Below are 24528 nucleotides of genomic sequence, written 5' to 3' on the forward strand. Positions count from 1 at the left end.
GACTAATATGAAAATAAAAAAATGAAAAATACCGTATAAAAGATATTTTGTAAAAAAAAAACGTAAATTATGTAAATTTCTTAATATATATATATGTATATATATACCTAACAGTACATGTAGCCCACCGGTCTATTTTACGAAGCTAGCCCAATGCCAAACCATGTCCGTCGTTTTCAGTCTGTTAATAGGCAGGCTATTGACCCAATCCGGGCCCAAAATGGTGTCGGCTCTTATCCCAATTCTAACATCCACAAAACGACAAAGTATCATTTCAAAATCAAATTTCATCCCCAAATCTCACCCGAGAATATTCGAATTTAGGTTTCATTTCGATCCCATACTTTAAAATTCGATTAAACCGCTATCATTTTCTGCGAATTAGGAAATTAGCATAGTCGTCTAAAAGGTACGCATATTGATCTCATTTCTCTTCTTTTTGTTTCGCGTGTTGCCAATTTGTGTAAATTGTATCAAATGCGGGTTCTTTTCTCTGGTTTTCTTTTCCTCGATTCAGGACCTTTTTTTAGTGAAGGGCATTATGAAGTTCTTAGAATACACTCCTCTGGAACGGTAAATTTGATATATCGTTTTATTTTCCCGTGAATCTGAAATTTGAGTTTGAAATGTTTTTTAGATAAATTTTGATTTTCTTTTGTTATAGTTGTGCTTATTCTGTTTTATTTATTCATTATTTAGAATTAATGAGTTCTTAAGTAATTTAAATCTTGGAGAACGCACAATCCAGGGATGTCTTGAAGCTTACTCTTGTAAGTCCTAAACTTTGTTGTTCTTTTTAAACTATGAAATTTGCTCATTTATGTTTTTATATATTTTAATTTTTTTATGGGAAATGTTGTTATTTATTTATTGATTGGTATTTTTGTGAAGGCAAACATACTGGAACTGACAAAAAGCTTTCTTTTAGTTTGGAGCACGAGGTAATTTAACTGACATAACATGTGATATAATATATGGTTTCTTTGCTTTTAAGTTTCCGCTAGGGGATAGTGGCATGTCTTTTAATATCTGAACAAAATTAATTTTTTTGAGAATGATATATAGCTGAAAGTGTTTCTAAAATTAATATTTGAGAAGGATATTTAATTTTTTTTTTAATTTTGTGGGAAATTAAAATAGGGTTAAAGTTCTTGGAATTTGATGTCTGTATTGATTTCTGTTGCCATATAGTTTCCAAGGTGAATCAAATGTGCACTATATAAATGTGTTGGGTTGATGGGGATTTAGGTTCATTTTAATATCTCCCAATCTCTAAATATCAGATTATCAGTGTGTTTTTTGGTCTCTTATGTCTACATTCTTAAGAATCAGTCTCTCTTCAGATCCTTGATTATCTCGGGAAGTCTTCGGACACTGACTCATCCTCGCCGGCTGAATACTTATTGAGCAGATCCAGGTGCTGTTGGTCAGCTAGAAGATTTGTGAATGTTAGACTGTTGTGTTAGTTGTGTTTGAAATTTCCTTGACTGTTTTTTTTTTCCCTTGTGCCCATTCCAGCCGAAAGACATTGATTTATCTTGTTCTTACTCTCTATCACATGTATCCGGATTATGACTTCAGGTAAGACTGTACCTTATGCCCTATCTTAAATACATATTAGTTAAATGATGTTAAAAGGAGGATTATGGGTAATGCCATGGACAGCTTCTTTGGCGACATGGCATCCCGCTATATAATCCTTTTTTAACTGCAAAGGGAGTGTTGTCAAAAGGTTTGACGGACGGTTCACAGAACTGTTGCTCTAGTAGCTGAGAGTTCAAGTCTCTCCATTCCCCAGATCTAATCTCAGCCATTGTTGTGGTCGGCCTTTCTTTTCGTCTTACTCCCTGATTTTTTTTTAGTTTATGGTTGGCCTGATTTTTATTCGTTTCAAATTTGAATTATTTCAGGATTGTTATGTGGATGCCCTGATGTATAGTTTTTTTTTTTCTATATATATATACTATGATGTCTCGGTTTGCAGTGCCATGAATGCTCACCAGTTCTTCACAGAGGAAAGCTGGGACACATTTAAGCAGATCTTTGATACTTATATGTTTGAAGCATCTAAGGTATTAGCTAATCTTTTTCATTTATGTCTATAGAGCAATACATGTCCATAAAAAAATGACACTGCCTTCTCCAAGAAAGAAGGTTTTTGCGTGATTGTATATCAGCCTTATACATATATAGTTGGTTAATTGCATTTATGGTTGCCTGGAGTGAGCTTGTCTGAACTATGAAATTGTGCTATCTGGCTCATCTTTGTGAGATTGGTATGGAAAAAACTAGTTTATTTAGGTGGAAATGCTAACTCGTGTTTAGGTAGGTTATTGCATGTGCTGCAGAGAAAGCTTTGCTATTGTTTCTGTTTTTTGTTTGTGAGAAAGATGTGTTGCCTGTTTTTGAAATAATTAGTGTAAAAGAATGCTTAATATTGTCATCTTCACATTTTTTTTTCTTTTGCTCCATTTATTTGTAGGAATGGATCAACGAAAATGAGGGTAGTTCCCTGCTGGAAACATTATTCAAGGCTCTGGATGAGGTGAGCATACTTTAAAGTTATGAAGGCTGCTTGTTTATGAGGCAGTATTATGATACATTGTGATGCAGGTTGTGAAACTAGCGGAATGCGAAATCTACAGCTACATTCCAGATTCTGATGCAGACCCATTTCTTGAGAAAGGAGCAATGTGAGTATTTGTGAATCGTGTCATCTTCTTGATTTCATTTAAGCTGTTAGTCTATGAACTCTTGGTGTTGCTCTGTCTGCTACTCCGTACTACAAGAAGATGAAATAAAAGAGTAGTTCTAACTTCAGAGTGTTTTCTTTTTCCGCAGTTGGTCTTTTAGTTTCTTTTTCTACAATAGAAAATTAAAGCGTGTTGTAAGCTTCCGATTCTGTTGTTTAAGGTGGGCCTATGCAGTTTATTTATTTATTTAGTTTCCTTTTTGGTCCTTCAAAGCACATAAATTACATTGTTTGCTTCATCATTGTTTCCTGTGGCAGTAACTTAGTGGCTGAGGGATTTCTTATGAACAATTCAAGTTATGAGGAAGATGAGATATTTGATGGCATGGACATGTGAGTGCTGATAGCCAAAGACTATTAGCATGATGTTCATATGTGAAGGCCTTTAACATCTGTTTGTAGTTATTCTCCTGTCAGTGCTATACTCACAGCACCTAAGCAGTAGGATTAGCCTTTATACTCCCGTCCATCTCTACTCCTGTACACTAGTTACTATCCTCTTGTAACTAAGCAAGAATGTGTCTGTAAAATGTATTTGAAACCTTATGCTAGGCTTGTGATTAGATGCGAGTATCTAAGTTTCTGTCAGAGGATAACTCCTCTTTCTCAAATACTGCTATTTTTGCTGTGCTTTTTCTGTAATATGTATGTATATGTGGAGCTACCCTTAGGCTGATTTTCCACTTACTGCAGATGCTGTTCACATTTCTTGGTTTCTTGGATGACTTGAACTTCATAATTGGATTGGATATGATGATGATGGCCTCCTTGTCTTGTATGCGAATGAAATCCAGATTGTGCAAATACATAAAAGGAACTTAAACAGGACTTGTTTCTAAGTCTTTCAGCCAACTTGAAAAGGGGCATTTCCTTGATAATTCTTCTGCCCGGCACAGGGGGGGGGATCCAGCTTGGTGCTTGTTGGCCTGGATCTCAAAAGTGGCATTATATTTTAGGGTGCAATTGAATTGTGTTTCAGTAATTAACAAGTGAAATGCAGATACAGGGCAAATTTCCTCTCTTATCAACTAATATCACCTAACACATTGCCAAGAAGAAGAGGCCAAAAAAGTAAAAAGGAAAAACAAAGGAAGAAAAAGAATTAAGCAACGTAATCTTAGGTAAGCTAATTGAAAGATCCTTCAAGGTATCGTTGTCCCTCGATGCACCCATTCTATCTGCCTAACTGCATTACCATATATAACTAAAACAAAGTACAGTAAGGAGGTACACTTGTTTCATTTAGGTATGATCATGAAATTAGTGGAAAAAGAAGAAAGTATTTGAATAATAATATGGTTCGATTCATGATCAGCCACCCTATTTACAACAAATGCTTTTTCATCATCAATCAACAACCAACATTTGTACTTCCAACACTTTCCTCTTTTTCTTTCCTTTTCATTCTTTTGGCAGTAAAGGGTATGTGTACATGCTGATGCTGTGTGGTTACACTAGCTCCAATCCTAGTGACATAATAAATTATTGACTAGCTATTCTTGATTTTCTTTTGGTACATATTATCTAAGTAGCCACCTAGGAAATTAACGAGAATACTCTGTATACAAGTTTTGTTCAATTAGTCGAGTTCCAACACAATAGCAAATGCCTTTCTTTTTTTTTTAAATTCAGCTTCAAATTTCTATTCTCTTTGTTATACAGGTGCTTACGGATCACTGTTGTTACAATAATCACCCGATTTTGGTCTAGTGGTCATACTTTAGTGTAAAGAATTGAGATCTCAAATTTCCTCAAATATATCGATATATTCTCTATTTTCAAAAAAAAAAAAAAAAAAAAAAAATTTCCTTCATTTCCTAGCATACTGACAATATCTATTGTTAAAGAAATGTGTCATTACAATATATTAAACATTTGTGTAATATATATATATATATATAGAGGTTCTTGTTCCACATGTCAACTATAGGTGCATTAGGTTAATAGAGAATTCATTGAACCTTGTAAGTAATTAAAACATAAATTATGCCTTATTTGGAGTATCTATTAGTATTATTGTAATATATACGTCTCTTTTGTTCTTGTAATACGTGAAAGGAAAACCTTTGTCCCATAACGGGGTTCTCTGTAAAAGTGCTACGTGGAGAAACATTATAAATTGAACAGTATAACAATCTTCGTACGTGTATGCCACTTGTTGTTGGTAAACTGGCTGTATCAGATCTCTTGCACTTGCCACTTCCTTCTTTTTAATTTATGTTTTATATTATATAATATATGCTTTTATCAGATCTTCAAATTATCCCACCTGACCACTTGTTTCATAATCCCTTAATTATCCCTTAATCCCATATAATTGCATCCAAATCTTCTTTATTGGTACTTTTTTTTTCTTTTTTCTAATCATATATTAATGAGTACTTTACTCTCTAGCAATGGAGAATAATGCAAAAGGCATTTAAGAAATCATTGGTTCTTGACAAAAGAAAAAGATGTGTCCTATTCTGATAAGTGAGTCCTCAATTACGGCATTTGGAAGTTGGATTAAACTATTACAAGCCATTTCTCTTTCTATGGACTCACATGCATGGATAAATACTTTCTCAATTCACATACTCTGCATTCATTAATTTAATTTATTCTTCTTTAGTTTGTGATTGTTTCTATATATATTATATTAAATTAAATTATTGTTATTTTTAAAAGATTTATGTTCGAAGTGTTATCTTTATATTAATTATTAAAGATAATTGATAGATAATAATAGTGAGAGAAATATAATTCGATTTTGAAATCTTAATTTAATAGCAAGCTTTAAAAGTTCAGTCAATCAACATGGACTGCATTTCTTTCAATGTTTGCACTGTTACCAAACCTAGTAGTTCACTAATCTTTCTTTTGCTTTTTACCATTTTCTCAACGTTCCTGCGGAGAATTTAAATCATTCTGCCCTCAGGAATATTTCTTCCATATCTTTACAGACACCATTACATGAGATGCCTTGAACAACATGAAATGATATGACCTTTCTCTTCTTTGTAATCAGAAAGATCATTGGACAAATGGGCTCATGTTCTCTAGTCTTAAAATTATTTTATTTTTCTCCTTCCTGTTCGATTTCGTTGAGTCAAGTTGGTATGGTGCTGAAATGAATGTTTTTCCTTAGTGAAGCAGTAGTTAAACCTTAACAGCTATTTGCGTTAAATACGAAATAATTATTGCACTGTTTAAAGTTGACGTTAAGAATTCTACAGATACTGTAACGTTATAGACTAAGTTTACCTGTAAATTGATTTCTTATAAATTATGCATGAAAAATAGCGAACCTACAATGCATATGGTTTATACATATAAATCTTTTATTTCTTTCTTGTGTTCATTGATGTAATCCAAGTAAGGCACTTAAATACTTTCTTAACAAGTTGATAAAATTTGAAGCCCTTGCTCAATTAATTCAGGAATGGTGTAGGAATATATTACATATAAAGCTAGCTAAAGAAGCTCCTTAGATTGTAACATAAATTCAGATGGAATGGCTCAGGAACATAAGTTTCATTAGAATTTTTTAAAGCTTATTTATCCTCCATACTTAAGTTATGGTCGTCAATTTTTTAGCTAGCCAACTTGGGCTTCAATTATATGGTCTTGGTGCTCGTATTCTTAACTTCCCTGCTCCCCTGATTAGGTTAGAAGTATCATGTTCCAGAACAGTGTTGGAGTTTCGATTCCATGAATTTTGTAATATGTAGCTGCTTTAGGCTATGGCCTCCTTTCAAATTAAAAAGAAAAAAAAAAAAAACGTAAATACACATAGAAACTTTGTCACGTCCTGGAATCTAAAACAAAGATGAGCAGATCTTCATCTTAAAGAAAATAAAAAGAAATGAAATGAAAGACCTATATGGAGCTGAGGCCAAATGGGGCATGTGAATTGGGGCTGAAAGAATACAAATCTATTAAAAAAATGATAAAATTCTATATAATTCACATATAAATATTCTTAAATGATTTACAGATGTGCATGGCATTGGACCCCTTCAAGCCCAGAACATATACATGTCTTCTTTATTGATAAAAGTGATAAACGTTACCAAAAGTAAATAAATATTTATACCTACTGGCAGATGCCCAAAATCCTCCAAATAAGCTTGTTTCCTTACAGATGACATGTCTTCCTCTCTATCATCTTCCTGCAGCTTGAGGCTTCGCTTTTGCAGCAGGTTCAAGGGAGTCAAGTCCCCTCAAGTTAGAGCTAAAAGCTTTAGGGATGATGGTATATGCATACATGATTATTACTTCCTTCTCTTTCTATATATGCAGTAGTCTCTCTCTCTCTCTGGACAGAGGTTTCAGCTAGTTAGCAAAGTTGATCAACTTAGATAATCAACCAGTGATTTAGATTTGTCATCGTAATTTCATAATTTAAATACATCATCTATTCTGAGGAGTTTTTCCATACTGATTATGAATCAGTAAAATCAGATTCATTCACATGCAATCTTTTCTTAATGGTATAGCGATTGGTTTTGGTTGGCAGGGACATTTGCAAATATGGTAGATGCAAACATGGGAGCTCTAAGAGAAAGAATGGCAGAAGTGAGGATGAAGGAGAGGTTGGAGAGCTGTTGCAGCAGAACCCAAAATGGCTGGGATTATCAGTGTTATGGTTATGATGACAAACACAAGAGAAGCCATATGTTAGGCGAGTCTTTAGAGATTTTGAGTTCAGCTAGTGGCGCACTTGCCTTCGTCTTCCTCAGCGGGTCTCTTTGCATTTTTCTTGTTTCTCTTTTGGTTCATTTTACCAACTAATAATTAATTATTAGGATTAATTAAGAGTATTATTTTGCAAGTATTTACTACCCAATGATCCTCTCTTTTATTATATATATATATATTCACCATAGGGCATTTGGTGACGAATTTCTAGTTCCCACCAAAATCAAGTCTCATGTCTGTTGGGATGTAGAGAAGGTCAATATAGAGAAAATAAAAAAGAAAGAAGAAGAAAAATATAGCTATAAAACAAACATTAGTTTTTGGCTATTTGCAACCAGAAGCTTAGTTTGATGGCAGATATATATCCTAAATTAAATTTCTTTTTTCTTTTAAGAATAAAGTGAAAAAATGGATATTATTAAATGTATTTATTTAAAATTAACCTTTCGTGTTTGAATTTATTGATGTGGAATGTAGAGTTTATAATACTAAGAAAATTAATGAATTATTTAGTATTATCTAAAATTTATTCAACATTTTCAATTTACAAAATAATTTTTTTTATTTCAGATTAGTAATGGCGACTCATTATAAATTACTTTATACACATAAATAGAAATTAAACTGATTGATTTAACTTATCAGTATAGTATAAAATGATTGGTATCAAAGTTTTGTTTAATTATTCTATATTTTCCAAATAAACATATAAAATAAAATAAATTAAATAATATCATATTATCAATAATTAATTAATTGTTATAAAAAATTTATCTAATTATTTAGTCAATTCCATGTATGGAAGAACAAACAACAATATAACTACAACATGAAAAAATAAAAGGCAACATGATTAATTATTAAGAAAAATTAATTAATTAATTTATTCACTCTTAGTTTAAATCATTTTTTTCTCTTTTTATGTGAAAGTATTAACTAAAGAATAGATAATTAGCAAAAAGAAATTAGAGAAAAGGAAACGAATTTATGGTAAAAAGGATAGACCTGTTAATATCAAATAACTAATTAAGAATAGACCTAAGAGTTAAAACAATAGTAATGTTTTGGTTGAAATTTATTTAAAAATATATTGGTGTTATTCAATATATTGATAAATTAATGTGAAATTTATTTAAAAAATTTATTTATTTTATTTTAATTTAATTTAATTATAATTAATTCCACATAAATTTGATTGTATAAGATTTTAAATTAACTTTCACTTTATTCAAAATATATAAATTTAGATTTACAAATAAATTCTATAAATTTTATGAATTTCAACTAAATACAATGTAAATGTAAAAGAAAGAAAAAAGTCAAGCAAATTGTTAACGAGTAGTCTATTATTATCTAGTGGAAGATGCAAGGCTTCCAAAAAAAATTAGCACTTAATAATGAGTAAAAGATAAATGCAATTTGCAGCAAAGAATACATATATAGCACTTCACCTAAGGAATATTTTCATAGACAAAAGAAAAGAGATCTAAAAACATAGAACAGTTTTAAAGAGTATTAAAGAGGATTATTTTGTCTTGCAAATAAAATTATTATCACCAATCGGAAAAAATCTCTTAAAACAAGCTAATCATATCAGTTGTTGTTTTAGTTTGAATAAGCTATAAGCAGCTGTTAATAAAATCTTACGAATTAGGTTTTATTTAACTTACGAAATAGGTTTTATTTAACTGAATCAAGCACACTCTAAATATGTTATGGTATAAAATAGAATAATTAGTAATGTCAACTAGGGTTTCAATATGGAAAAAAATATACCGCGGTGGTGGCTTGATATGAATTTTAGTCGAGGGTCGTGAACTTTTAAATTTTGTCTCGCTACTATTTTTTGGTTTCTTAAGGTAGAAGTGCGAAATAAATAAATATATTAGTCAGTTATTATAATTTACGTAAGCAACGGTTTGAACGTTTTACACTTGACAGTTAAATGGTTCGGATATTTTTTAATTATTTAACGCTGATATATACATATTATTTATCTATGGATACGATAAATGAAGAAAGATATTCTAATATTTTTATTTTTTTTATCGACTACTGTATGGATACCGACATTTAAGAAGATTCTAAAATCTTTTAATGAGAATAAAAGAAATAGAAAGAAAATGTTTCTATTAGAATATAAGATTTCTTATTTAAATATTATGTTTCTACTTATACACCAAACTGATAGATAAACGATATATATTTATTAGTTTTAGATATTTAAATATGTATCAGTCATCTAATATATTATCAAAATATGAAACAATGATGCATATATTTCATTCGCTTATTCCTTACAATATACGCATAACATAAATAAAAATTATCCATTATATGAGACTAAATTTAGAATGATGAATTTGTGATATATATAAATAAATCTATAAAAAATCAATTTTTTAAATCTTATTTTTGCTGATGTATATTTTAATTTAAAAATATAATAAATTTATCTTTCCTTAGGTGGGAATAGTACAAAGTTCGAGAAGTTTATGATGTAAGAAACTAGTGCGTGAAAAAGGTCTAAAAACAGTATAAGGCAGTAGAAGAAGACATGAGATATTATGTCGCAACAAAGAGGAGATGCCTAAAAAAGTTAGGGTTTGATTGATCAAAAATATAAATCTAATGGTTCTGAAATAAGTGATGCAGAAAAATGCAAACAAATTGCTATATATATAAGGGGCACCTTTGGCTCTTCCCAGTCACAAAGGAAAACAACTCTTTCTCAACTAATATTTACTATATAATTTCTGAAAATAAAACATAATATATATGCCCAACAACTCATTCAAGGGGCACAAATATATAATATATAAGTTCATACCCACATAAAAATTCAACACTATAAGGAAAGAATGCCAAAAATGTTCATATCTTAGAATTATTAAGATAAATTTATTAAATATAATAGTTGTTTTAATATATTATGGACGTATGATATTATATAAATCTATAAAAATTAATATTATTTTAGTTTTATTAATTTATTAACATATAAATTAGATATATATATATATATGTATTTAATTATTGATCAATTAAATATATAATTTTTATTTATTAAAAATTTCATTAGTAATATTTATTAATCATGAAATTTATTTATATAATTTTGATTTGTGTAAATAATTAAAATACAAAAGAATAAACTAAGTCCTTATTTATTTATTTATTTAATTGTATGATTAAATTTATATTATAATATATTGAATTATGCTATGGAAAAGAGGGAAAAAAGAGAATAAAACACGGAAAGTATGGAGGCATGCGAGGATGAGGTTTAAAAGTGTAGAGTTAGTTGAGGAAGAAACAATAAAGCTGAAGTCAGTAGTGTACGAAGCTTTTATATAATTATAACAGAAAAGCAATTGTTTTTGCTATGATCGGTTCATGAAATTATATTGGTGCGTTAACTTTATTTAATTGTGATCTGAAATCTTTTTTAAATTTATGTTATTTTTATATTATTTTTTTTTATTTGTACGATGTTGAAATATTTAAAATATAATTTTTATTTGTTTAAAATTTACGGTTTCAGTTGTGTTTTAATCTTTTTCTAATTGTTTTTAATAAAAAGAATAAAGAAAACAATCAAAATTTAATTCAGCGGATCTATTGTTATAGTTTTTCTTTTAAAAGCTTAAAATATTTATTAATAGTTTGCATTTAGACTATATTTGTTAGGACATAATCTATTGCAATTGTTGTATTTTTTAGATAAATAAAATTTATTCTTTATTTTGTTATGAGAACTACGTATTTATCTAACTTATTAAATTCGTTTATATTTAAATTTATTGTTTAGTTTTTTTTAGTTTAGTCAACTTAGTTAAAAAGATTAATTATTAACTTAATATTAAGTATCAAACTCAGTAGAGGATTTTCTTTATTAAATTTAAGTAATTTTTTTCAAAAGATCTTAACTTCATTTTAGTCATAATATCTAATAATTAAATAATTATTTACCTAATTAAAATAAAAAATTTAAATTATTCAGAGAATATCTATATAATTATAACAGAAAAGCAATTGTTGATTATATTATATAATATAATACAATCGATGATGCTATGATCGGTTCATGAAATCATACCGATTCTTAACTTGATTTAATTGTGACTCGAAATCCTTTTTAAATATATGTTATTTTTATTTTAAATTTACTCTTCTTTTTATATGTATGGTGTTAAAATATTAAAAATATAATTTTTAATTTTTTTAAAATTTACAGTTTCAGTTGAGTTTTAATATGATTTTTTTAATAAAAATAATAGAAAAAGCAATCAAAATTAATTGAGCGGAGCTATTTTTATGGTTTTTTCTTTTAAGAGTTTAAAATATTTATTAATGGTTTGCATTTAGACTATATTTGATAGGACATAATCTCTCACAATTGTTGTATTTTTAGATAAATAATTTTTTTCTTTATTTTGTTATGAAAACAACGTATCTATCTAACTTGTTAAATTCGTTTATATTTAAGTTTATTGTTTAGATTCTTTTTTTTAATTTAGTCAACTTAGTTAAAAAGATTAATTATTAACTTAATATTAAGTATCAAACTCAGTAGAGAATTTTCGTTATTAAATTTAAGTAACTTTGTTCAAAAAATCTTAACTTCATTTTAGTCATAATATCTAATAATTAAATAATTATTTACCTAATTAAAATAAGAATTTTAAATTATTCAAAGAACATCTATATAATTATAATAGAAAAGCAATTGTTGATTATATTATATAATATAATACAACCGATGATGCTATGATCGGTTCATGAAATCATACCAGTTCTTAACTTGATTTAATTGTGACCCGAAATCCTTTTTAAATCTATATTATTTTTATATTAAATTTATTCTTTTTTAATTTATACGGTGTTAAGATATTAAAAATATAATTTTTAATTTTTTAAAAATTTATGGTTTCAATTGAGTTTTAATCTGATTATTTTTAATAAAAATAACAGAAAAAACAATCAAAATTTAATTCAACGGAGCTATTTTTATGGTTTTTATTTTAAAAGTTTAAAATATTTATTAATAGTTTGCATTTAGACTATATTTGATACGACATAATCTCTCACAATTGTTGTATTTTTAGATAAATAATTTTTTTTCTTTATTTTGCTATGAGAACTACGTATCTATCTAACTTGTTAAATTCGTTTATATTTAAGTTTATTGTTTAGATTTTTTTTTTAGTTTAGTCAACTTAGTTAAAAAGATTCATTATTAACTTAATATTAAGTATCAAACTCAGCAGAGGATTTTCGTTATTGAATTTAAGTAATTTTTTTCAAAAAATCTTAACTTCATTTTAGTCATAATATCTAATAATTAAATAATTATTTACCTAATTAAGATAAAAAAATTTAAATTATTCAGAGAATATCTATATAATTATAACATAAAAGCAATTGTTGATTATATTATATAATATAATACAATCGATGATGCTATGATCGGTTCATGAAATCATACCGGTTCTTAACTTGATTTAATTGTGACCCGAAATCTTTTTTAAATCTATGTTATTTTTATATTAAATTTACTCTTTTTTATTTGTACGGTGTTAAAATATTAAAAATTTAATTTTTAATGTTTTTAAAATTTACGGTTTCAATTGAGTTTTAATCTGATTGTTTTTAATAAAAATAATAGAAAAAGCAATTAAAATTTAATTCAGCGGAGCTATTTTTATGGTTTTTCTTTTAAGAGTTTAAAATATTTATTAATGGTTTACATTTAGACTATATTTGATAGGACATAATCTCTTGCAATTGTTGTATTTTTAGATAAATAAATTTTTTTCTTTATTTTGTTATGAGAACTACGTATCTATCTAACTTCTTAAATTCGTTTATATTTAAGTTTATTGTTTAATTTTTATTTTAGTTTAGTCAACTTAGTTAAAAAGATTAATTATTAACTTAATATTAAGTATCAAACTTAGTAGAGGATTTTCGTTATTAAATTTAAATAATTTTTTTCAAAAAATCTTAACTTCATTTTAGTCATAATATCTAATAATTAAATAATTATTTACCTAACTAAAATAAGAATTTTAAATTATTCAGGAAATATCTATATAATTGTAATAGAAAAGCAATTGTTGATTATATTATATAATATAATACAATCGATGATGTTATGATCGGTTCATGAAATCATACCGGTTTTTAACTTGATTTAATTGTGATCCGAAATCCTTTTTAAATCTATATTATTCTTATATTAAAATTAATATGTAACTCATTTTCAATTGATTGGAGCTTTTCTATTCTCAAATTAATTATAATTCAATAAACATTTTATAGCTGATAAGAACTTAAATAATCACATCCAGTGTATATAACAACAGTCATCCCCTTTATACTTCTTCAGTATAAAGAAAAAAAAAAACTACCATTACCATTACTTAATAAACTGATAAACCATATATATATATATATATATATATATATATATATATATATATATATATATATAAAAGAAAGCAAAATGTTTTTCCTCAATTTGAAAATTTCTATCATTTTTAAGGCATCTTTTTTAATTACAGTGAGGTATTAGTTTTAACTATATTAAATAACAATTTTATTTTTTCCTTTCATATTTAAAACTATATCAATTGCCAAGTATTATCATTATACACATTATTTATCTCATTTATTAATGACTCTTGGTTTTTATATTGTATAAATTTTGTGTCTCATGATCTTTCTTTTGATAATTAAAAAGTTATTATTTATCACCACAACCATTCTATTAAAATTACAATTTTCTCATTCATATATTTTATATTTTCCATCTTCATCTTAATTTTCAATATATATATAAAATAATCTCCTCACTTGAAACTTTTTATGATTTTTAAGATATATATTTTTTTAAATTGTAGCAAATTTTTAGATTTAACTATGTAAAAGATTGGTTTCATATTTTTTTTTTCATTTTTAAACCAGATTAATTGCTAAATCAATATAAATATTATTTACCTATTCTATTAATTATAATATATTATAAAATAACTCTTGATTTTTATATTGTATTAATTTTATGTCTCATGATCTCTTTTTTAATAATTTAATAATTAAAAATTAATTATTCATAACTACAACCATCTATGTATAAATATGAAAAATATTGTTTTTTTTTTTTATATTCTACATGGAAGGACTAGACATTACCCTACACATCATGCAGAATTAGAAAAATAATTTTAATTTAATACAATTCAAAATTTATAATCACTTCATTATTTATATCTCAAAACTAAATAAAACATTCATATCCTAATCAATTAGGAAAATGTAACAATAAATCTAGAGTTCAATATAAAGTCATGAATATATAAATAAATAAATAAATTTCAACATACTTTTAAAGATGTACCTTATTAATTCTTAGTAACTTTGGACTTCCTATTAACCCCCAATGTCCAATGTGTGATCTCACAGATCATGTAAGTGAGTGTATACCCATTCATCCAACTATAGATATATACTGTTTGACTCTATTTTTTCAATTCTTAGAATAATACTTTTAATAATTTACTATAATTTGTAGAATTATTATTTTTATTCATAATAATATAATTTTATTATTGTTAAAATAACAAGGCTTAAGAGCGGGCCCTGATCTAGTTAGGGAGATGGATTATATTATTTGGCGGTCCAAGCTCGATTATATTATTCCCTCCCCAACTTGGACCTAATGTATGTATTCAAAATAAATATTAAAGAGGAAACTTCCTCCCACCTCCTTCATGCAAACTTTCTTTCCCTTCTTCCTACTGACCATGGAATCTTCTTCAAAATATGTATTCAATGTGAAAGAATCAACTACGTCTCCTGGCATCCAATTTAGAACAATTCTACTTTCCTATGTTGATATATTTTGACCCACATAAACCTCCTAATTTAATCACCACAAATTTTAACAATAAAATAGCAAAAGGAGAATTATAAATATCTTAAAGACTTATTTTATTATGTGTCTAAAAGTAGCATTTTCTTTTTGTCTTTCTCATTTGTAGTCGTTCAAAATAAATATAATTATTTTGTAATTAAATAGCTATTCATAGTTAAAGCCTAGTTCAAGTGGTAAGAGCGATTGCTTTTGGAAAGTGAAAGTTTTGAGTTCAAACCTCCATCTCCTTTTCGCCTTTATGTCGAGTGTAAGGAGATAACTACCCTATTGTTTAGCCCATAACCCATTGGACTTCCTATGAATCAAAAAAAATAAAATTAAATAGCTATTCAATTTTATATTTAATTTCATTTAATTTCAATTATTAAACTTTAATCATATTACAATTTAGTCAATATATAAATGATAAATTTGACAAATTAAAAAAAGTAGCTATCGGAAAAAAAATATTCAAGAGAGAAATATAATTGTATACAGTACATAATGAAAATAGATCAAATTAAAAGTTTATAGTGAAAATAAAATTTAATGTAATATTCCATCCCACAATCAAATAATAAACTAAAATCCAGGAACATTGGTTAATAAATGTGGACTTATCTTTTAAAAACTGCAAATAATTATGAAAATAGAGATTATAAATTTAGCAAAATCTCTTAGTTTTATATATTACTAACTAATTCTAAGGATCAACGATTTAAAACCAATTAATTAATACTTGCTTTCATTTTTTTTTCTCTATATTAATTAGTTCTCATAACAATATGTATTTGAAATTACACCACAAACAAAGGATAAATTGTCCAATTGGTATCAATTTTTTGAACCAAATTTTAAATTGATACTAATATTTTAGTTTGAATTTAATTGATATCCAAACTATACGAAAGTATATCAACTTAGAGCAGGTTTCCAATTTCCGGTCAATTGATTCTGATTTGGCAATATGATCTCTGCTTCAGCATATGTCATGTCATAAAGTCAGTCCAATCATCCAACAGGTCCCATTTCTTAACTTTTTTTAATGACATGACACATGTTGAGACAGAGAATCAAATGAAATATACCTCATCAGATTGCCAAATCAGCATTAATTGGCCGAAAATTGGAGAACTGCCCTAAATTGATATACTTTCGTATAGTTTAGGTATCAATTATATTCAAATTAAAGTATAATATCAATTTGAAATATAGTCCAAAAAATTGGTACCAACTGTACAATTTACCCTGCAAACAAATGATGAATAAACTTTTCCCAGTCCATAAATTTTCCGTGTTAATTAGCTAAAGAATATGATCAGAGAAAGATAGAAGAAAAAAAGAAAGAAAGTAACAAGAAATATAGTCATTTAAATTTTCTACACAATTCAAACACAAATCTTAGCTTTATCTTGAATGAACCGGTTCTTCTTTTATAGTCTCTAACATTGGCTTCCTTGACCTACAAACAGATAATCGATACTTATATTCTGCCATTGGAAACCCTACAATCTCTTCACCAGAATTCATTATCAATCTCGACCCTCCTCCTTCACTGCTTTCCAAATTTTCTCGGACGTCATCGCAATTGCAGGTGGACTCCGGCAAGACCCTGACCTTACTATTGCCACCCGATATTCTCTTGGCAGCAGAATTAGCAGCCATGAAAAGGGCAGCCATATCAGCAGCGGTGACAACAGAATTCACTCTCTTCATCGGGAACATGATATAGACATTGCCAAATTCGACTTCCTCGTCAGCTGCAAGCGCGGAGAATCTCCTGCCTATATGAAGCGACTGAGAGTTCACGAGGAAGAAGTTTGGACACTCCAGCATCAGCTCTGCAGCTTTAACCGGCTGGCGAAACTGCCTAACTTCGCCCCCGGGAAGGATGACTCTGGCTGCCTTGGAGCTGTTGATCAGAGGAGTAGCTAAAGTGCAAGAAACGTAGTTGCCCATATCAATTAGTTGGAGAAGAAAGAAGAATTGGTTAAAAAGGGTCTGTTGAGAGAGAATTGTGATGGGTAATGGAAGTGTATGTATATATATAGAGAGAGTGTTTGGGTCAATGACAGTTTTTTTTTTCTTTCTTTAATGGAAGAAAAGTATTTAATTAACATGGAAAAACAAGTACTGTTAAGTGTGGAAGTTGTGCAAGTTGTTCTGTTGTCCTTTTTTGTTTATGTCTTTAAGGATTTTTCTTGTATGAGAAAGACGCGTGAATTAGGCTGAAGGCAAAAGCAAATGAAAAGTAGGAGAAGTTGCATTGCATATGTATCTTTACTCTTCTTCTTCTTCTTCTTTGGCCAGCTGTTAATGGCGTGTGGGACCTAAATACAGACACCCCATTTTGCAGAGCTGTTATCACTGAAGGATTCGCTACAAGTTTTGATTTTTCCTTTTCTTTTTCTTCTTTTCTATTTGGGAATTTGAAAGGATATCAGTCTTTTTCTTGGTAATTTAAAACTGAGCTATATAAATATTTTATATTTTTATATCAGTATAAATTAATAAATATTTTTTAATAATTTTCGATTTAATAGAAAAAGTATATGGGTACCCAGACTGTGCCCTTGTCTTGGACCCTGTTCTCTAACTTTAGTGGATGGACCCTTTTTGCAAATGATCATTGTGTTTACATTATGAGAAATTCCATCACGTTATGTTAATTTATTATTAGTTTTATGTTGTGTGATTAAGACGTTTGTAATTTTAATGGAATATTTATCTCATGATACTTAATAATAATTTACTTATATTAAATTTAATTCTTTTTATTTTTAAACTTTAATTTTTATTCTATTCAATAGTTTTCTTAGTTGAAGACTAGTGATGTGGCTATTAATCGATCACAATTAATTAGATGCCACATCTTTAAATATCACATTCTAATTTCTAGAGCAGTTAAAATATTAATTATTATTTAATTTAATTAGAATGAGCGAATAATGAATTTCATTAGATAATAAAAAAAAAACTGACAAAAGATTATTAGATTTAATTAATTTTATAATTCAGTTGGAGTAAACAGAGAACAGATTTAATTAGTATAAGAAAGGAATAAAAACTAATGAATAAGAGAAGCAAAACAATCACTTAATATTCTTACCGACTAATATTGTCATATATTTAATAGTGGGCAGTCGGCAAATTTACAAAGCAGCCCGTATTAAGTTAACATATTCTTATAATTCATAGTAATTTATATATTAACTAAATTAATGTAAAATAATATTAAAATATATTATCAATGTAGGTTTTTGTGATTAAAATTATTATTTAGCTAGAAATATGTTATACTTTAGATAAGAAATTATTGTGTAATTAAAAAAAAAAATTGGATCAGAGGATATGATAAAAAAAATAAAATAAAAAAATAATTATGTCATAAACTACTAAAATTTAATTTATTTATAGTATTTTCTTAATGATAATGAGTAAATATCTTATTACAATCGGATCTATTTATGTAAGAATCATATATAATGCATGTATATAAAAGAACTAGTTATCACTAAATTATCCGACAAATTAATTTAATTTACGATAAATATAAGCGATAAAAGTATTAAAATTTATTAAGTAAAATATTATATATGAATGATGAGATTCTATTGATACAAAACCAATTTCAGTAGACTTATTGGAGAGTACTATTGGTGTGCATCCGGTAGGAATTGAACCTATGAACTCGCCAATTATGAGTTGGGCGCTTTAACCATTCAGCCATGAATGTTTAGCGAAAATCTTCATTAAAATCTGTAATACATAAGAAAAATCATTTGTATATATATATAAAACTATTTCTCATAATATTACATAATACTTTAATTGACGATTGAGACACTAAAAATAAAAAATTAATATATAATAAATATAAATATATGCGTGTTTGGGTGTTAGTTGACATGAATAAAATATTATTCCATAACATAAGGTGGTTACAATTCAAATGTCAAAGAAATTTTACCACATGAAAGTAGACAAGTTTGTGGAAAATGAACACTTTATTGTTTCTTTACCTAAGTTTAGGTTTAGAGGATGCAAAAGTTGAATCAGAACTTGAATTATTATTATTATAATTATGCCCAGGATTTAACTTCCAAATTTTTGTCGGTGAAATAGATAAAATTGGCATTTGGCAGTCACAATGTAGGGCAAGGCATGTGTCATATACTTAATTATACAAATTGTACCAAAAGTATACGGATACAAGGACATATTATAGGCCTCCACCATATATGCCAACAGGTACCATTCTAATAATTATTTCTTATCCTTCTATTAATTGTATAACCCACCACCATTATCAAAAGTGAAAGCCCAACGACCTCATCTTTCTACCTTCTTAGTCAGTTGATTAAATTTGTGACAGATTAATCATTAATTAAAAAATAAGAATAATTATTTTAATTTCAACTCAAAATTTCTTATTTCCAAACACAAATAATTTTACAATTTGAGCTCTATTTAATCTTAATTTAGTTTATGGGCGCTTGCTAGGTATATAGGCCAACCAGAATTAGACCACATGGATAACTGTTGTGGGAGCACAGGTGTAACCAAAACACATGACATGTTGTGTCCCTTCTAGGACATGAATTAACCCTGCAAAACATTATAATTTAATAAGCATTAATGTTGTCTAAAGTTCCTCCAGTGTAACATATAGAAATAGAAATAATAGTTCGACTGCCAATGATTTGTTGGATTCATCAATATAACTATGCCATATTTTTATGGGATGGGATTAAGTCTTTTTTTTTTTTTTTTAGAATATTTTCTATGACAATTTTATATTATAAATTTAAGTTATTTTAACAGTTACTGTTATTAATTTTTTTATCCTTTTATCTCCTTAGTAAAATATATATTCTTAAAAAAAAACTTGATGAACTGTCCCAATTGATATAATAAAGATAGGTCAACATCCCTAATATTTGTCCAAGTTATCTCATTCCTTAATTGTATTATATACATATATAGTACTACTAGTGCGCCTTATTTGTGGAATTATTTTTTAAAATTTTGTTTTTCTATTTCAGTATGTTACATGGAAGTGTGATGTGTCTTTTTTAGTACTTGTAAGTACACGAACCGTTCCTATAATAAATGTAAGTTCACCACGATATTGATCTCTCAAAGAAACTATGAAGTCACTTATTATAAAGACTAATTTTCAATACAAAACAATAAAAGTAAATTTAAACACTTTAAATCAGTATGTTGAGAGGATAATATTCATAAAATAAAGTAATTAAATAATAAATAAATATGCAAATGCTTATGATCTAAAACTATATGCTAAAAATAGTATTTAGTCTAGCCATTTACTTAGTAATCTCCTTGTTTTACTTCAAGCCTAGATCTAATAAATGAGACGGTGATGTGCCTTTTTTCCTAAATCACTCAAGCTAATGATGCAACCTAGATTTTTTATACCAACATAGATTAAAATAAAGATGATGTTTCTAATACTTTTAACCTAAAAATTTTCGTAACAAATATTACTACTAAATTGATATGATAGTCAACCAATAATAATAGATGAAACTAATAAATATATGAAAGTAAAGAAATTATTCATTAAATATAAATAACAAGATTCATACAAAGTAAAAAAGACTAAACTAAATACTTATGAAAACTAGCCTAACATATTTAACCTAACAATTATGGTATTAAATAGAAAGACATAAAATAAAAAGAATTTCTTCAAGTAGGAAAAAGATTAGTCCTCATTCTCAACTTCTTAAAAAACTCCTTAAATTCTAAAAAGAGTAATGAAAACTAAACTAAAGTGTTTATGAAAAACTGTAGAGAATTATGGAGAGAATAATAGTGGCAGGTGTAAAGAGCAGCTAGGAGAAAACTCCCCTCTCTTCGAATTAAATTTTGCAGAGACAAATATAGAGAAAGTCCTCCTCTAAATAAATTTTCCTAGAGATAAGTATACTAATATAAGTCTATGTAATAGATAAGACTTTAAGTATCTTTATTTCCACCAAATATTATTGAAAATAGACAATTAAGCTTAAGTGAGATAAAAACATATATTTTCACCATTTTATATATAGAAATATATTATTAAAGCTCTAAAATATCCTTAAATATACATAATTTGGACCGATCAGAGTGATAAACATAAAATAATTATAAAATCTAAAACTCTTTTATTATTCAGATGTAAAATACTTAAAAAATACAAATTATTCATTCAAATGCTTGAATGTAATACATTAGGAGTGATTAAAAACTTTCCTTTTAAAGAAAGAAAATTAGAATTTAAAATTATAATAATTCTCAAATTTATTACAAATAATATCAAAAGGATAGGAGATAGATAAACTTTCCAACACCAAATTTCAAATTAACATTTTATAATTAAGTCCAATCCCATATATGGGATTTGACACTGTGAAAAAGCTAAGGTAACCTCTAGTTTCAAAAAGAAGAGATAATAGAAGACATAGTTGAAGTGAAATATCCCAACACTTATCTCCAAAACTGCATGTTCTTGTGTATATCTTTGTAAAATCAAACCATGGTTGCTAAAGTCCTGAGATTGAATGGCTTAATTGTTGAGTTCTTTCCACCCCATAAAGCCTTGGAGATGAGCTTGTAAGTATGCTCTGATGGATGGAAGTAATCCCAAAACAAGTACTTGTCAGGATCTTCACAAATCTGGTAGCCCTCCTTCCCACATTGCAATAATCCCCTTAGAGGCCCATCTCCACAACATGCATTAATTACATCTGTAAACCCTGTGTCATCGTCACAAGATAATAGACTTATGATGAGTTTCCTTAGATGTAAAATAATTGAATCAACAATGTGGGTGGGGTTCCATATATGGCACAAATCCAGCTTTACATATTGGCAAATAATTGCATCTTCCTGTGCTTGATGGTAAAATCTATGATTCAAAAAATAGGTAAGAAATTACCATACTGTGTTGGAATGGTCCGGAATCGTTGAACAAGATCATATACTGCACCATAAACACCAATAACACCAGGGTACTTAATGGGCAAAGACTTGGCCATGTTTTCCAGTCCCTTGTTATATTTCTTGACCATCACGTTCATTTTCCCATAACATTTACTAACCGGTGCGTCGGGCAAGAGGCCTCTGGCGGGGACGCAGCCAACAGGGCCCAGTGAGAACACAGCCATGCGGCGAGCACCAAGCTTGTAAATTTGGTCTAAGAAATTGGCTACCTCAGTTAACATGGACTGGACATATGCATCAGGGTCAAGTGTTGGAGTAACAAAAGGGACGAAGTAGTTGAACATGTCGTTGGACCCTGATTCGAAAAAGAAAAAGGAGTTCTTTATTAGGTTCTTGTCGATCTTGTTTTGTTGCACTAGTGCTTGAAATTGCTGTAGCTGGTCTTGGATTGGCGTGACTCCCTGGTCATGTATCAGAAAGTTGGTCAATTAGCAGCAGTATAGGGACTTTAATTTGGAAGATTGAACAAATTATGGAAAAGACTTTGATGCTTAATTAAAGATTGGCAGTTTCTTGTTAATTAGCACAGGGTTGCTAATTCTTGAGCTTAGTATTACCAAATCTTGATTTGTTGCACGTAGAACACCGCTGCCAGCGCTGGCAAAGTTGAGGCCATTAGATGGAAAACTCTTGCTACTTCCATTCACAAATGCTAGCTGTGCTTCAAGGTACGGCTTTTGCAATTCAATTCCAAGAAATTGCGCTGCATCCACCGACCACATAGAGATTTATTTACCAATAGACAAAGAGATAAATCAATCTAAAGAGATCTCGTAAGAATAAAAGCACATGCTATGTAATTAATGTAATTCAAAATTTATCAATCGAGTGTAATTTAATCGATATTGAATTTATAACTTGTACTTAAAAAATTGCATTGAGGCATATTGTACGTATTATTATTTAAAGTACAGTACAATAACGCCTAAAAAAAAATAATATTTAAATTTATTCAAGTGCCCTGATTGATCTTTAAATCATAGAGGATGAAATTAAAATGAATCAAGTACTCACAAATGAAGTCGACAACAGTTCTGCCATTAGTGAACCGTCCAGTAGGATGGTGGAAGAAAGTTGATCCGTAGGGTGGGAAATCAGCCTGAGCAGTGCAATTCTCGTTGAAGTGGTTGGTTCCAGCATCAACAATAGAGTCTCCAAATGTGAAAATTGCTGGCACAGAGTGTGAGGAGACTAGCAACGACCGGGACAAGAGGAAGAGAAGTAGGAAAAGCAGTTCCTCCATGTCTTTTGGATTGGATGGGGAATAGAAGAGTAGTGGCACTACTTATAATGAACATAGAAATTAGAAAAAAATCAATGAAGTAATTACCCTGATTAGAAGGTGATTATTCATAAGGTATATGCAGTACTTGCACATTAATTAATTAATTAAGAAGAAAGTTGATGGAGTATAGTAATTGGGACTGAGGTAATGGCGGGGAAGAAAGCAAAGGACAAAGAAGAAACAGAAAACACGAGCAAGTTGCATGGGGATTTTTGTTACAGGAACTAAAAAAGGTTGAAAGCCGTTGCTAAAAGGTTCACATTTGGCAACATTCTTGGTCGCGATAGCATGTCCTTTTCCTTCAAAAGCTAAATCTTTCTACCTATTTTCGGTCCGGATCCTTTGGCTTTCATTTTCTTTCTTTCTTTTTGCTTTTCCTTAAATGAAATTAAAAATTTATGATTAATTATCTTATGTCAGATGATGTTATAACTAGTGGCAATCTACTTAATTATCCTTTAAAATTCTCAAATTTTCATAATTTTTAACCTATAAAATTATTTTATTTTAAAACCCTTAAAATTTTACAAGTTAATTTCATTCTCTATTTCTTTACCTGATTGGTTCTTCAATTCTCATAAATTCTTTTTTATTTTTATTTTTATGTTCTATCCTATTAACAGAGTTTGTTGGGTTAACTCTGAATCTCCATTGACACAATTGTTGGCAGGATAGATCCTGTTTTTTCCTACTACCTTTTGTTATGTTTAAAGTTTTTAGTATGATTTGTCTTTACTCACAAAGGATGCTATCCATGATTATTTAATATATGTTATGAGCGAATTAAGTAATATATGCTACGAGAGAATTAAGGCCACAAATAAATCGAGTTGCTCATGAGCTAATCAATGTTTGTTATGCTAAAAGTTTGTTTAAGTTTATTTA

At 28.3% G+C, this 24528-nt stretch overlaps 4 protein-coding genes across 4 annotated transcripts; 2 read left to right on the forward strand and 2 right to left on the reverse strand.

The window, feature by feature from the left end:
• Window positions 1–249: 249 nt before the first annotated feature.
• Window positions 250–3444, forward strand: LOC8258977 (repressor of RNA polymerase III transcription MAF1 homolog). The gene is made up of 11 exons (XM_048373445.1): window positions 250–409; window positions 518–573; window positions 700–770; window positions 892–941; window positions 1344–1417; window positions 1519–1581; window positions 1985–2072; window positions 2483–2545; window positions 2614–2693; window positions 2842–2913; window positions 3011–3444. The coding sequence occupies exons 2-11, from the start codon at window positions 542–544 to the stop codon at window positions 3087–3089; spliced, it is 672 nt and encodes a 223-aa protein (XP_048229402.1). The 5' UTR covers window positions 250–409; window positions 518–541; the 3' UTR covers window positions 3090–3444.
• A 2950-nt stretch (window positions 3445–6394) lies between these two features.
• LOC8258976 lies at window positions 6395–7568 on the forward strand. Its single transcript, XM_015728611.3, has 2 exons — window positions 6395–6986; window positions 7251–7568. The coding sequence occupies exons 1-2, from the start codon at window positions 6881–6883 to the stop codon at window positions 7523–7525; spliced, it is 381 nt and encodes a 126-aa protein (XP_015584097.1). The 5' UTR covers window positions 6395–6880; the 3' UTR covers window positions 7526–7568.
• Window positions 7569–16606: 9038 nt separating this feature from the next.
• LOC125369953 lies at window positions 16607–17534 on the reverse strand. The gene has a single exon (XM_048373485.1). It carries the CDS (start codon window positions 17304–17306, stop codon window positions 16755–16757), a length of 552 nt encoding a protein of 183 aa, XP_048229442.1. The 5' UTR covers window positions 17307–17534; the 3' UTR covers window positions 16607–16754.
• A 4000-nt stretch (window positions 17535–21534) lies between these two features.
• LOC8289727 (GDSL esterase/lipase 6) lies at window positions 21535–23710 on the reverse strand. The gene is made up of 4 exons (XM_002532171.3): window positions 23373–23710; window positions 22916–23061; window positions 22294–22759; window positions 21535–22111 (listed from the first exon to the last, which is right to left on the reverse strand). Exons 1-4 carry the CDS (start codon window positions 23599–23601, stop codon window positions 21885–21887), a joined length of 1068 nt encoding a protein of 355 aa, XP_002532217.1. The 5' UTR covers window positions 23602–23710; the 3' UTR covers window positions 21535–21884.
• Between the last annotated feature and the right edge of the window lie 818 nt (window positions 23711–24528).

Source organism: Ricinus communis, chromosome 4, assembly GCF_019578655.1.
Source record: "Ricinus communis isolate WT05 ecotype wild-type chromosome 4, ASM1957865v1, whole genome shotgun sequence".
Taxonomy (NCBI): Eukaryota; Viridiplantae; Streptophyta; class Magnoliopsida; order Malpighiales; family Euphorbiaceae; genus Ricinus; species Ricinus communis.

Excerpts from the sequence above, each read along its gene's own strand:
- LOC125369953 (XM_048373485.1), bottom strand. The coding sequence starts at position 17,306 with ATGGGCAACTACGTTTCTTGCACTTTAGCTACTCCTCTGATCAACAGC.
- LOC8258976 (XM_015728611.3), top strand. The coding sequence starts at position 6,881 with ATGTCTTCCTCTCTATCATCTTCCTGCAGCTTGAGGCTTCGCTTTTGC. Across the intron at positions 6,987-7,250 it reads TAAAAGCTTTAGGGATGATG|GGACATTTGCAAATATGGTA; the intron begins GTATATGCATAC and ends TTTGGTTGGCAG.
- LOC8289727 (XM_002532171.3), bottom strand. The coding sequence starts at position 23,601 with ATGGAGGAACTGCTTTTCCTACTTCTCTTCCTCTTGTCCCGGTCGTTG. Across the intron at positions 23,062-23,372 it reads AACTGTTGTCGACTTCATTT|CGCAATTTCTTGGAATTGAA; the intron begins GTGAGTACTTGA and ends CGGTGGATGCAG. Across the intron at positions 22,112-22,293 it reads GACCATTCCAACACAGTATG|GGTTTACAGATGTAATTAAT; the intron begins GTAATTTCTTAC and ends ACGATGACACAG.
- LOC8258977 (XM_048373445.1), top strand. The coding sequence starts at position 542 with ATGAAGTTCTTAGAATACACTCCTCTGGAACG. Across the intron at positions 2,073-2,482 it reads ATATGTTTGAAGCATCTAAG|GAATGGATCAACGAAAATGA; the intron begins GTATTAGCTAAT and ends ATTTATTTGTAG. Across the intron at positions 2,914-3,010 it reads TTCCGATTCTGTTGTTTAAG|TAACTTAGTGGCTGAGGGAT; the intron begins GTGGGCCTATGC and ends TTCCTGTGGCAG.